The sequence below is a fragment of the Macaca nemestrina genome, chromosome 12 (genome assembly GCF_043159975.1).
Source record: "Macaca nemestrina isolate mMacNem1 chromosome 12, mMacNem.hap1, whole genome shotgun sequence".
Lineage (NCBI taxonomy): Eukaryota > Metazoa > Chordata > Mammalia > Primates > Cercopithecidae > Macaca > Macaca nemestrina.
In genome coordinates, this window is record NC_092136.1 from 52,888,959 (window position 1) to 52,902,884 (window position 13,926).

Sequence of the window (13,926 nt, forward strand, 5' to 3'; positions counted from 1 at the left end):
AGGGTAGCCCGTGAACAGAAACCATAGCCCTAGTCACGCCTACTCCATTCCCCATCGCCACCACCCTGACATCAATACAAATCCATTGGTTTCTCTTTGACCAGTCACTTTGGACTCCAGCCCCCACGCCACTCAATCCCTAACGAGGGGGTTATAAATGCTCTCAAGGCGGATTTCTGAAACTGAGGTAATGGCACAGGTATGACCACAGGTGCCTTCCTCAGCACAGAATAAGCCTTACAACTTCTCTGGGGCCCAGGCTAGGGGGATTGGAAAATGGCAGCACAGATGTCTTGCCTGCCTGACACGTCTGACCCATAACTACAAAAAAAACTTGAGGGCTTGGCTCCATTCCAGAACATCGTGGAGCCTCTCACAGACCCGAAGAGTTCCACGTGTTTGAAGTGCTGCAGACAAAGGCAGTTCTGCTTGTCCAAATACAGAATCTGTTTGTGCACACTTGGGTGGGGCAGCTCAGGAATTCTAAGTCCAGGTCCAAATGGAAATGAGTTCCCTGCATCTCCACATCCCGCTTTACTGAGCTGCTTGACATCTGCCAGGTTATTCAAAATCATTTGAAATCTTCATCCAAGTTTGATATTCTTTTTTGAAACAGGGAACTCAGTGTGGAAAAGGAGAAAAGCACCTATCTTTGCTGTTTGTCACACAGCTTCAGAACATGATCTGTTTCTTCTGTTAAAAACAAAGTAAGGTTTGACTCTCTCATTACCCAGCATCCTACCAGGTACCTAAATGAAAACAGGAGTTCAAGAGCAGGAGAACAAATCAATTGCTTTTATCGCATCAACTTGCTCCAAGACTCTAAAAGGTGTACCCACTGGGGTGTCCGGAGACCTGGCTCCAAACTTGTCCCTGCCTGACATTAATGAGCTGCATTATGTGGATCAAGTCATTTAACGACTTCTAAGTTCTTTATTTACAAAATTAAAAGTTGCACATTTATGTGTAATGTCCTTCCAGGTTTAAAGGTACTTGTAGCTATGAGGGTAAATTCCATTATAAACAAATACTTTTTAATGCATATAGTCAAGGAAACTACTAGTGAGAAGATGGCAGGATGTTAAAATGTGGGCAGCTCTTGGCTGCTGTCCTAATAGAAAGCTAAGTGTGGAAAGGAAATTTTATCTCAAGTAGAGGTTCTTTCTGCACTTGACTTACCTATTTGAGAATAGGCAATTTTCTGCAAATGGACTAAAATGCCCATACCAGTGATTTCCTACCTTTTGTGGCTGATCTACTCTGACTACTCATTTAATTTTTATAACATCTCCCCTTTATCTACAATATATATTGAAAATTAAAAGGATTAAAATGTTTTGTTTAAAATCTAATGTGACCCTGGAAGTAATAAGCACCACCAGGATATCTTGAAATCAGAACCAACGGTCTGACTAGAGACCCACTTATCCTGAAATGGGAATTCAAAAGGATGCCAAGCTAAGAGATTTCAATGGAAGGATCTCTAAATTGTCATTTTCAGCCCAAAGATACCTGCCTGGCTTTGAAAAAATCACTCTAAGTGTCAGACTTGAGCGAATTGCTCCTCTGTGTCACTCTAGTCTAATATCCCAGACTTTGAAGCATTCGACTCTATCCTCACTACTCATCCCCGCTCTAAAGAGGCGGCGGCTAACCTATCCAAACAAGTGAAGCTGGGCAAATTCAAAAACATGCTACATTTGTACACCACACTAATTTTAAGATGTTTTCACACCAATATTTCTGAGATGTGGATGATATTTACAAAGGATGAGCACATTGTTTGATCCTGGAAAACTGTTAGGTTAACACTGAATTATGCTCTATGAAGTCTTAGGTTACAGGAAATATTCTGAGAGACAGAGACGGGGCGGGCGGGTGGGCGGGGAGAGAGAGCACACACATGCATATGAGCAAGAATAAGAAAATTGCATCCTAGAAAAGTTTGGACAAGTTCACACTGACTCCTTATTACTGATTTTCTGTCCCTCTATCCCTAAGATTACAAAGAATGAGGCCATAAAAAGCCAAATGTCTGGGGAGTGGAGAAAGAAAAGGGAAATCTCCCTTTTCCAACTGAACCCCAATCCAAGCCCATGACCTGCAATGCAGAAAACACGCATGGAGCAGGAACCATGGGTCTATGGACTTTGTATGGGGAAGACGATGGGTTCTAAGAACAAATGGTCCAACTGACCTGAGACTCGGGATGCCTGTCTCATCATCTACCCTACTTTTGTCATTATCCAATTTCCAGCACACCATACTCAATGGTCGTGCTGCCTCTGCTACATGGTCCAGCAGGCTGTGTCATGCATAAACTCATCAGCCTGAAGCCTTACAAATTGTTATTGTTCCTAAGTAAAAACAGGTTTTCATATTTCATGAAGCAGAGCAAGGTTATTGCTGCTATAGCTCTCTGTTCTGCTGACTGCCTCCTTTTTATGGTTGAAATGGACACAATGTTTGGAAAATATCTACATGTAATATACATGACAGGAGGGCAAGCAGTATCATAAATGCACATGGCTGGAGTGCTGTACTCTTAAAACTCGAGGACATCTCATGGATCATTCTGGATATCAGAGGAGTCTTGTTCCCTTCTCTTCCTTCTGCTTCCCAGTTTTTGATTATTCTGCAAAATCAATTATCTCATACTCTATAGGCATTACCATGAACAAATTTTAAAGATAATATAAAAAGGTTACATGCTTGCATATACAATATATGATAGCTGCCATATATGGAATTTTAATGAACAGCATAATCAATACCTTCCAAACAGTTTATTCATGGGCCATAATTTCAGAATTTAAAGATACGATTCCAGCCGGGCGCGGTGGCTCACGCCTGTAATCCCAGCACTTTGGGAGGCCGAGGCGGGCGGATCACAAGGTCAGGAGATCGACACCACGGTGAAACCCCGTCTCTACTAAAAATACAAAAAATTAGCCGGGCGCGGTTGTGGGCGCCTGTAGTCCCAGCTACTCGGGAGGCTGAGGCAGGAGAATGGCGTGAACCCGGGAGGCGGAGCTTGCAGTGAGCCGAGATCGCGCCACTGCACTCCAGCCTGGGCAACAGAGCGAGACTCCGTCTCAAAAAAAAAAAAAAAAAAAAAAGATAGGATTCCAATCTAATTTATTCATATAGAAGTCCATCAACTACATTAGAAAAAATAGTAAAGTCAAAAAACGACCATGGATTCAAAAACTCTTGACAGTTATTAAATGTTTTTTCTCCAAATGTGCTTTAACCAGCAACATAACATAGTGCAAGGGAGGAAGGACAGCAATTTGCTTACAAAATCACTTTTTCAGAAAAAGACAAAACATAAAATACTTTCCTAATAAGTAATTTTGCAGATGTTATTTCTAATCTTGTACTGTGTGGATTCACATGACCTCTGCAATTACTAGCCATACCCCTTGAGCAGATAAACATCACAGAACTGTATTATGGTTTTGGAGAAAGGATGGAGGGCACTTTATTTTTTTTTCTAGCTATGATCTCTAATTTGCTTATCATTAGAAAAGGCAGGACTAAATACAAAAGGAGGCTATTTCGGTCAGGTAACAGCTACTGCAGAGGACAGAAGGCACATTCACACTTCTCCTGACTTACTGCCTAATAAGTAGCAATTAATTCATCTTATTGTATTTCCAAATGCCAAAGACTCCATTCACATCCAAGGAAAAATGTTCAAGGCTTTTACTATTGTTCATTTTTAAATATATTCAGCTATATTTGGTATTTTATAATTGTCAACAGCATTTCCCTTAACTCTGATGTGGGGCTTCACATCATAAAGGATTGTAGATGAGAATATAGATGAGCAAACTCATAGGTGTGCCTCATGACTCTCTCCCAGGAAGCCTGGGATTTAGGACAGCTTCATGCCAGATCCAGGTGTCTGGGAGAAGGCACCCTTCTGACCTTAGCCCACTTTTCTCTAGGAGGTGACAGCAAGGAGCCAGAGGAACCCAAATTGGCTCCAGGCTCAAGTTAAGTCCCAGAGTGAGTCCTTGCTCCCATTGTTTATCTTCTGTTTCCTTCAAACATACAGACACAATGAGGAGGGCTCAGTGGAGGGAGACAATACAAAGCATCCCAAGTCAGGAAAATGAACCTCATCCTGGACTAGTACTCTCTGGGAAGGCAGCAGGACATCCTGCGAAGAGCTTGGCTTTTGGCATCAGATATCCCTGGATTAACTTCAGACTTGTGACTCTAAGCAAGTCAGTTAACTATTCCAAGCCTCTGCGTCCTAATTTATAAATCGAAGATAAAAACACTTCCATTCAGGACTGCTTCAAGTACTTAGCATGGTGCTTGCAGCCTTGGCCCTGGGTGAGCCTGCAGTCTACAGGGCCCAGGTGACGGACTGGCTTTCCAGGCTGGATCCTGCTCGGGACCTGAAATGCTCAGGAGCCCTAGTCCTCACTAGATAATCTTTCGGATTGATGTCACTCTAGGGCATTATCTAAGTTGGAGGCCAATTAACAATGGGTTTTCTCTATGAAGAGATAAAAATGTAGAATGAGGCTGTTTCTGTTGCCCTTAAAAAGAAAATCCAAACCTGGCTCAGTTCACACAGAATTATCTTTATCTACATATTCAGTGCTCTGGCTCCCATCGTTAATTTCTCCATCACCACACTGTTGGTAAGTGGTTCTAACTGAAGCCTGAGAAATGGTCTCCAATCTTAGTTTTTGTTCAGTTAAATTAAAAACAAGGTAATAAAAATATCTTTGAGGAGAAAGGGTACATGTCATAAATGCAAAAGAACTCCCCCTGAAGACTGGGAAATGCCAGGAAAGATTGTATCATTTCCCAAATCCTGTGACAAGGCCAAGTGTCTTGGTGCGGACGCAGACAAATGAGGTTGTTGCTCAGGCTTTCCTTGCCTCCTGCACTGCTAACAGCCACGTCCTGAAGGAGCAGAGTGGCTCAGGGGGCTTCACCGGGCACCACAGAGTGAAGTGAAGCATGTCTGCCTTCCCTGTGGACAGGCCCATTCCTGGATGGAATCAGTGATGATACAAACATGATTCAGCAGTGTGGACTTTAGCAATGCCCCAGTGAAGTTCTTGAACTCAAAAGAATTAAATCAACAATTTGAACTTTAAGCTCTCTGCTTATTGGAAGGAACAGCAGATTGGAAAGAATGGCCTGTTCAGAAATCAAATCACAAAGGCCACCAGGGTGAGAACAAGAAAACGGCCCCGGGGGAGCACATGTAGCTCATAAATTAGTCACCAGCGACTGGACATAATCAGAGGGGCTCAGGTCTTTTTCTGCTCTACTGGGATGATGCAATGTCAGCAAGTACAGGTTTTTCTTCAGTACACATCCAGAGCCTGGCATGAATACATCTACCGCATAAGATGTATTCCTGCTGAGGGGAGGGCATGGCGAACACTTCCTTTCCTCTTAGTTTTGTCCCGAGTCATACACTCACCCAAACACACTCGAGAAGTGAACCAGAGGTGGTCCATCTTCATGGGAAGATGGAGATGGCCCACAGTGTGGTGGTGCTTCCCAGACCTTGGCTGGGGCTGCCACAGCTTCTGAACACAGCAAGAAAGGATTGCCTTTTTGCTGCTAATGGGGAAAGAAGGACTCTGAGCGGGGTCTGAACAACTTCCTAGGGCGACTGAACATACAGAGAAAGAGACTCAGGCACGGAACTCTATAAAGAAACTCTGAGTAGGAAAAAAACTGCTTAACACATAGAGAACGCTTCTGCATTCTTTCTACATGCTAGGATAATAAATCCCTAGAGCTTAAAAGAACAGTTAATGACTTTTTGATGAATTAATGGTGAGTGAAACAATTCGAAGTAGAGAATAATTTCTAAGGCTGTGAGCTAATCCTCAGACATGCTGCTGCTTCTCACTACTCCACTGGAGATGCCAGTAGGGGCTAAACTAAGGGAAAGGGCGAGATGGAAGACAACAGGTAAAGCTGGTGTTGTTGACCTTGCTGTCTCTGCAGCTGGTGATGCAAGGTCCAAGGGAGACCTCTAACTCAGCATCCTCGGGTCCTTAAATGGATATTCCATAGGCCTAGAAGCCTCTTTCACACTGCAACTGCACGGATTCATCTTATACTTTAGAATTAGACTCAGGCCCAGCTACGGGCTGTGGGTCATCTATAAAACCTACCCCCTTGAGAGCAGTGGGTCAAAAGGGTTTTGTCTGAGTAGGAGGCAAACACACAGCACTCCCATCACTAAGAAACAACTCCTTCAAAGCTAAGCTCTCTTCTAGGCCTGTAGTTAGTACTCTAGCTTCTGTCCTAGACATATATATATATATATATATATTTTTTTTTTTTTTTTTTTTGGAGACAGTCTCTCGCTCTGTCACCCAGGCTGGAGTGCAGCAGTGCAATCTCGGCTCACTGCAACCTCCACCTCCCAGGTTCAAGCAATCCTCCTGCCTCAGCCTCCTAAGTAGCTATAACTACAGGTGCACACTGCCATAACCTGTCTAATTTTTTGTATTTTAGTAGAGACAGGGTTTCACTGTGTTGCCCAGGCTGGTTTCTAACTCCTGGGCTCAGGCAATCTGCCCATCTCGGCCTCCCAAAGTGCTAGGATTACAAGTGTGAGCCACGGTGCCCAGCCTTGTCCTAGACATTTTGAAAATGCCCCGACCTCACTGCGGCGGGGGGACCGGGGAGAGAAAATCCCCACAACTCTGCATGTATAAATTTAATTTCCAAAATTACTATGCTCTGGCCACAAATGCCTTTTTTTTTTCTTTCTGTTCTCCATCTTACCAAGCTCTTGAATCTCAGCTTCAATCTACTGGCGCCTTGTCTCTACTATCCCAGCTTCTCTGCTCCTGGTTCACTGTCTCCTCGCATTACTCCCTTTCTAGTTCAACCATTCCCTATATTTCCTGGACCTCGTATCTCTCCTTTGCAGTCATGGTCTGTATCCAAGGTAATCAAATTGTTGGCCGAGTCTATCTTAACTTAAGCTGCTAAAAATTCCAGAAGAAAAGTCTCATGTTGGTGCCAATGGCTATTGCACAAATTCATGGTAGACAATTGGGCAAAAATCGGCTGGGCACAGTGGCTCACATCAGTAATCCCAGCACTTTGGGAAGCTGAGGCAGGCAGATCACTTGAGGTCAGGAGTTCGAGACCAGCCTGGCCAACATGGTGAAACCCCGTCTCTACTAAAAATACAAAAATTAGCTGGGTGTCATGGCAGGTGTCTGTAATCTCAGCTACTTGGGAAGCTGAGGCAGGAGAATCACTTGAACCTGGGAGGCGGAGGTTGCAATGAGCCGAGATGGTGCCACTGTACCCAGCCCAGGTGATGGAGTGAGATTCTGTTTCAGAAAAAAAAAGGACAATGGGCAAAAATCTAGGAGCAAAAAGAGAAGAGAGTTTTCACTGCATTTGATTTTCTAAGGGAAATAAATGGCAAGGAAAGACACTGTGGGTGGTAGGAAAGAAAGATTAATTTTAGTTGAAGAAGGAGGGTAGGTAGAGGAAAAAGTACAGAATAATGTTTGCCACTTGATTTTTCATTTAAAAATAAACTTACATAATGAAAATGATCAATTCCAGATAGTATAAACATGAGTGTTTAATATGATATTCTCTGTACTGTTTAAATTTTGTATATTTAAGATTTTGCAACAAAAACTTCATAGTTAATTTAGACGCACACTCCTAGTTAATTACTATTAAGAAAACCCAACTTTTAGTAAGTTAATTTTTAAATGCTGCTATTGAAAATCTTTCTGAAAAATTCTGGCACACAATACTTTTCAGACTTCATAAGGACAGAACTTACAATTTATTCTTTAAATACAAAGAGTAGAAAAGACTACAGAGCGGGCAGAGAGCACTTTTCAGACTTCATAAGGACAGAACTTATAATTTATTCTTTAAATACAAAGAGTAGAAAAGACTACAGAGCGGGCAGAGAGCACTGAAGCGGGGAGCCAGCCAAGGATGAGTGCTAAGTGCCACGGAGCAGCCCCGAGGGTGTGGGTTGGCCCTTGGTCCTGGCCTGCGACTCTCTTCCCCACTCTTAAAGCAGTCCAGGAATTAGCCTCCCTGACTCCGCTTGGCCTCCCTCTTATTAGCTATCCTGCAAAACCCGGCTGGTGAGGTCCTTTCAGAGTGTTAATTTGTATGAGCCCTGTGTACGCCCTGAGGCCCACAGATGAATCCCTGCTCCTCAGTGGGATGATCAAGGGCCCTTCCCTTAGGCTCCTCCAGTCTTACCTCCCTCCGTTTGCCCCTAACTACACAATGTTCTTCATCGTCCCCCAGATAGTCCCAACTTTATGGAAATTCTCTGACTTCAACTATGTTTAGTTCTAACGACACTTCTCCATGAAGCTTTCTTTAATTCCCTCACTCTCAGAATGAATCACTCTTTTCACTTGGTCAGCCTCTGCACTATCCTGTTTAATTTCTACTGCAGAGCCCCCTAGCTGTGGATACCCACTGGAAAAAATAACAGAAAATTTCAGCGTTCCTCAAGAACACAAACTCTGGATTCAATTCTACTGCCCAACATCTACAAAAGGACCTAGAACACACTTGGGTTCTCAATGAAAACCACTGGACTGAATTCAGTAATCATTCCTATGCCTTTCAAGTTCAAATACATGTAGAAATCTTAGACTTTCACTAGAATGATTTTTTTCTTTACAAAAATTTAAGTCTACACATTTTGGGGGTGATCTAGTACACAAACAGCACATTGAGAACAACTGCCAATTAGCAGAAGCATAAAGCTGACCTTTAGAATTTATTGTAACAGATTTCCAGAAGAGTAACTTTTGTAGCTAGGATGACTTATCTATCAATGTGACATCAAAATGACCACTCTCTCCTGGAGTCTGTTTTCTTCCGAGGAACATGGCAGAACTTAGAAACTACAGAACTTAAAAACATGGACTTTAAATGGGACACAGGAGCTGTCTGTAAAGGCTGGAAGGGACAGCATAGGAGGTAGACACCTCCTTTTCCTTCTGCCTATAACAGGTGGTTTTTCAAACCTGATTCAATGGAGTAGCCCAAGAGGCCATTACTAAGGATTTGAGAGAGAAAGTTTCAATTAGAAACATGAGTTTTGCTACTTTAAAAAGGCTAGAAAACACCAGCCCAAAGAACTCTGCTACATCCTTCCCTGGAGTAAAGAGAAGCTTATAAGCAACAAGGTTCACAAGGAAGACACACCTGGCAGTGGCCTCCATTGTGGGTAAGCCACTTTTCCAACTCCACAGAGGGACAGACAAATGCAAGCCTGGCTTTGGTCTTCAAATGAGAAGCACAGACCTTTGTCTACCCCTTCCATGTCTGAGTTTGTGGAGAAGTGGTGACCAGCCTGGCTACGGCAGTGCCTGCAAGGGTAGTTACTGGGATGGTCAGCCACCAGCCACCTGCTCCAGGAGGCCTTTCTACATCTTCCCAGGCAAAGCACAGTGTCTATTTTAAGCTTGGATACTTCCTGCCACTACCCCCTGCTCCCCACCCACCCAGAAGCTATCCTTGTTGTCTTTTGGGATGACCTCAATTTTCTGTAGCGAGTTTATCTCATTAGCTAGCATGTGAGGCCAAAAAGACCATGGCTATCAGCCTGACCCCATGATGACCTTGGTAAAGATGCTTGTCCCTGCCTCCTCACAAATGTGCTATTAGACTCCAGAGCTGAACAAGGGGGTATGGATGGAGCTGGGACACCAACAGAGTTGAGCCCATATCCTGGTAATGGCTGGTTAGGAAGGCTAAGTATGTGGTCTTTGAGATAAAATGTTCATGGAGGGAGTGAAAGCAGCACCAACTCCTGCAAGCAGGTGACAGCCAGCCTCCCTCTCTGTGACTGTCCTAATGCCCTGAGAGTAGTGACAAGCAGTTCTGTCTCCAGGACCATATCATCCCCCCAGTTACTGATGACCCTCACAGCACCAACCCAAATTAAGTCCACATTTTGACCAAGGGCTCAAAGTTAAAATGTGGATGCCAAGTGAAGGGCTGGTAGCAAAGGCTGAATGCCCAGCCCCAAAGACTGTGAGGGATGACAGGTTAGGTACAGTGTGCTGGCGTGAAGCCCTCTGCTTGAAAACATTTGCCCACCTCCACTAGATAAAATTTTATCTTAAAAAAAAAATTCGTTTAGGGTGCAAAAAGATCTGAGTTCAAATCCTGGCTTCACCACTTACTAGGAAGGCTGTGTGACTAGTCAATTATACTCTCTCAGCCCCCGTTTCCTCAATATCATGCCCCAAAAACAGAATACTGTAGTGAGCTTAAATGAGGGAGCACACATTAGGCTGTCTTTCCTGTTTCAATTCCCAAAAGTAACAGTACACTCCCCAGGAAGCTCATCCCTGCACCCCACATTTCATTTCGGCTGTTCCTGCTAACACTTACCCAAAGTGCTCCTCTAGTTTACATTCCCATTTACATGGCCAGCTCCCTGAATAGGAGATTGGCTGTTAACTGCCCATCACAGTGAGCACCATGCCTGGAACACTCAGTTGGTATTAGCAGATGGAAAAACAAAGGACTCCATTTTTCCAAGAACAATATGGTAGGAAAGAAGGGAAGAAACTACAAGAAGACGGAGGTGGTTCTTGGAGCTTAAATGCTGAGCCAGTTGCTATCCTACTGCTTCTGTTTCTGTCTCTTCCTTGTGCCTGCCCCAAAAGAGAGTGGCCCAGAGCTGAAAGTCAAGGGAATGTTTCTTTTTTATTACTGTTAATTTTTTTTAGAAACAAACATCAATACAGCTGTGTATTTTTACATATGTACATGTATAAAGCAACAGAAAAACTGTTTCTATGGAAGAAAACTCTAAAATTCACCAAGTGAGAAAAAGACTGCTTCCTATATCCCATGGGAATCCCTTCTGAACAGAAGAGCTTTATTCATCACCTATAGGGCTTTCAGTCTACGGCTGTGTGCCTAGTAAGTCCACAGGAACCACACAGACGGTGCAGAAATACAGCAATTCATATCATCACAGATGGAAACAACATTGTTATCTGTAAACTTCTTTGTACATCATTAATTCATTAGCTCAGAGAAACTAGAAACAGAGTCAGAACTTGAGCAAAAACTGGGGTAGTTACATCCATATAGAGAGTATTGCACCTTTGGTTAAAAAGCAGGATCTATAAAGTTATCTTAGTCTTCCAACTGCTCAGCCAGTGCAGCTAAAAGCCAGCCACCATCAGCCACACGTGCGAGCGAGCCAGCATGCTGCCCACTGCAGAGGGCACACCAAATGCTCCTTCCTAATCACTTGTCCTGTTCCACAGCCAGCCTTGTTTGCATAAAAAAAAGTAGAAGGACTTTGGGAAGAGTCCCAGTGTTCACCACTCAAGTGTTGTGAAACTGTACTGTTTTTTAGTTCAGAACAAAACCACAAATTTAATTACTGTATAGAAAAATATCAGAACAGAACCAAAAAAGGCACATGGGAAAGTTATCAATATGGGCCAAAATCAATTTTTATTATAAACGAAGGCTCCTCCTTGCAAACTATAATCCCTTCGCATTTCTAAAATAGGGCACTATAGAAAAATAAAAGTCAGGTATGTTTTATTGTAAATTTTATAAAGGGAAAAAGAAAGAAGCTGTATATAAAAAATTATCAATGCCCCCATTTTTCCTATAAAATATATTTTGAGACTGAAAAATGAGGTACAAGTAAAAAAAAAAACATGTAAGTAAACTCAAGTACAAATGAAACTGCAAATGGGTTTGATCAAGAGCTTTTCCATCTCTAAGATCTATCTTTTTTTTAAAGGCCACTCCTCAGATTTCTCTCTTAATAAGAGTGCCGTTCACTTAAAAAACAGTAGTAAGCAATGTGGAAGAAATCTCGCTGAAAATACTCTGCAGGAAGAGACATGCATGAAAAAGACGTATTTTTTATAAGTCTTCTTAAAAATACATCAAAAGCATGAGTTAAAATAATTTCTAAATTTTTTAAAAAGGTAATTTCATGACCACTTTGGAAATGATTCTAAAGAATTTCTACTCAATTTTGCATCTCTGGACTTTTCTTTTTTTAAGTTTTTCTAGCCCAGGGCTGCTTGGTGGGCATCTGAAGGTTTAAAAAAAAAAATCACGTTTCTGTGCTGAAAAGTTATCAAGAAGAGCTCTCTGCTGCATTTGCATTGTTATTAGGAACACACACACACACACACACACACACACACACACACGCAAACACACGCACGCGCTCGCACACACTGAGTTTAATGTGAGGCTAGTACAGAAACAGAGAGATTAAACACAAAGAAATGTAAACAGCTCTCACATGCAAGGAAACTAGGTTACGAGAATCCCAGCACCAGGCATTCACCAGTCACCATGGAAAACAGGAAGTGAGATGCATAGCAACCACAAGCCAAAAAGCAGAAAAGCGCATACCTTTAGCTTGGAATGAAAATCACGAGATTTCCTTCTGGCAAGAACCTGAATGTGACTAGACACCTGCAGGGTAGGGGAAGGGAGGAAAACAAAGGAAAAGCCTGTAACCATGGAGATGAAAAGCCCCCTACAAGTGGGCAAGCCAGACGTACCTTAATGGCGGCTTGAATTTCTCGAACTTTCTTTCTTGCTAAGACCTGTATATGACTAGACACCTACATTGTTCGGGTTTATGAGGGGAAACAAAACAAAACAAAACAAAACAAAAAAAGGAAATCAAATATAAAATCGCTACTCTTTGGGAGGGTTTTGGGGTGGGGTTGGGGGGGGGGTGGTTATTTGCATCTCAACAAAGCTCTGCAGTTAGGAATACACAGTCCCAGCCAGACACAAGCCCCCAGCGCTGCTCTAAGCTTTTCATACTGGGTCATCACTGCAGTGACTTGATTCAGGATGAAAATTAAGACTCATCTTAGTTTTCCCATCCGAGAGAAATCATGGGCACTGGGAAAAACTAATTTTGGGAGGGATGAGAGGGGCTGTTTTCATTCTAAAATTAAAAAGGTGGGGGTAAAGGTAAATGAAAATATTTATAGCTTCTCAGTATCAGGAGGGAAAATCCCTTTTTCTCAATTTAGAAGAGACTATCCATAAATTAGCACATTCTGCAGAATCAAAAAGCTGAAGCTGTCAGTTGTATTCTGATCTCATTAAGAGCTCTGGATTCTGTAGCAAATGTTAAAATAATACTGACATGTAAATTAGATCTCAAAGAGAAATGGAAAGACCCAGTTAGCAGAGCTGCTTTTTTTTTTTTTTTTTTTTTTTTTCCCCCTTATAAATATCTTTAATCCTTCAACTCTTTTGGGTATTGACTGGGCGCCAAGTGGATTTGCATATTGTTACAAAGCGAAATGTGTGAATACAGCCAGCCAGCCATCCTGTTAAAAATCTGGGTTGAAAACCACATGGATTTGCTGAACAACAAATTCACATTGGAGAGGTATCACCAACTGCTGCCTAAAAACATCCCCAGGACGCCGGGGCGTGGAAATGTAGCCAAGCCCAGCTTCTGAAACACAATGATTCCACTGAAATTTGCATCTCTTTCAGTGGGACTTGGTTAAATTTAGAAGAGTCCCTCAGTGAAGGGTCACCGGGCAAATGACCAGAGCTCACAGACCAGCAGACAGGCCAGGTCCCGCACTGTCAGTATATAGGTGATTAGATCCACTGGTTTCTGAAATTTAGAACCTTCCATTTAAAAGTTCAGCAACTCAGACTGTGTGGTGATTACCCCATTTCCAACTCTCCAGCGGCTCTAAAACAGGATTTATAATAAACGGTCCTTTTATCTTTAACTTTGTCTTTGAGCTTAAATTATTCAATTTTTTTTTTTTCCAATTTGCTTTGGTACTTTTCTTTTTTTAAGTACAGAGAAGCAGAAACTCCCCCATCCTCTTCACCCCTCCATCTGGCTCCTGCTGTTACTTGTTTTCACCCGAATTT

At 42.6% G+C, this 13,926-nt stretch overlaps 1 protein-coding gene across 11 annotated transcripts in view; it reads right to left on the reverse strand.

Moving 5' to 3' along the window:
- Positions 1-13,926, reverse strand: part of LOC105486900 (TEA domain transcription factor 1) — a 271,293-nt gene that overhangs the window by 67,497 nt on the left and 189,870 nt on the right. For 4 of the 11 annotated variants that reach the window (XM_011750008.3, XM_011750006.2, XM_011750014.3 and 1 more), the window contains 2 exons: positions 12,570-12,632; positions 12,418-12,480 (listed from right to left, as the gene is read on the reverse strand). The exons of 2 other annotated variants lie outside the window; for them this stretch is intronic. In XM_011750008.3, coding sequence (XP_011748310.1) covers positions 12,418-12,480; positions 12,570-12,632 — 126 coding nt within the window. The remainder of the gene's footprint in view (positions 1-12,417; positions 12,481-12,569; positions 12,633-13,926) is intronic. 5 more of the 11 variants (XM_011750012.2, XM_011750016.3, XM_011750015.3 and 2 more) reach the window with 2 other exon arrangements.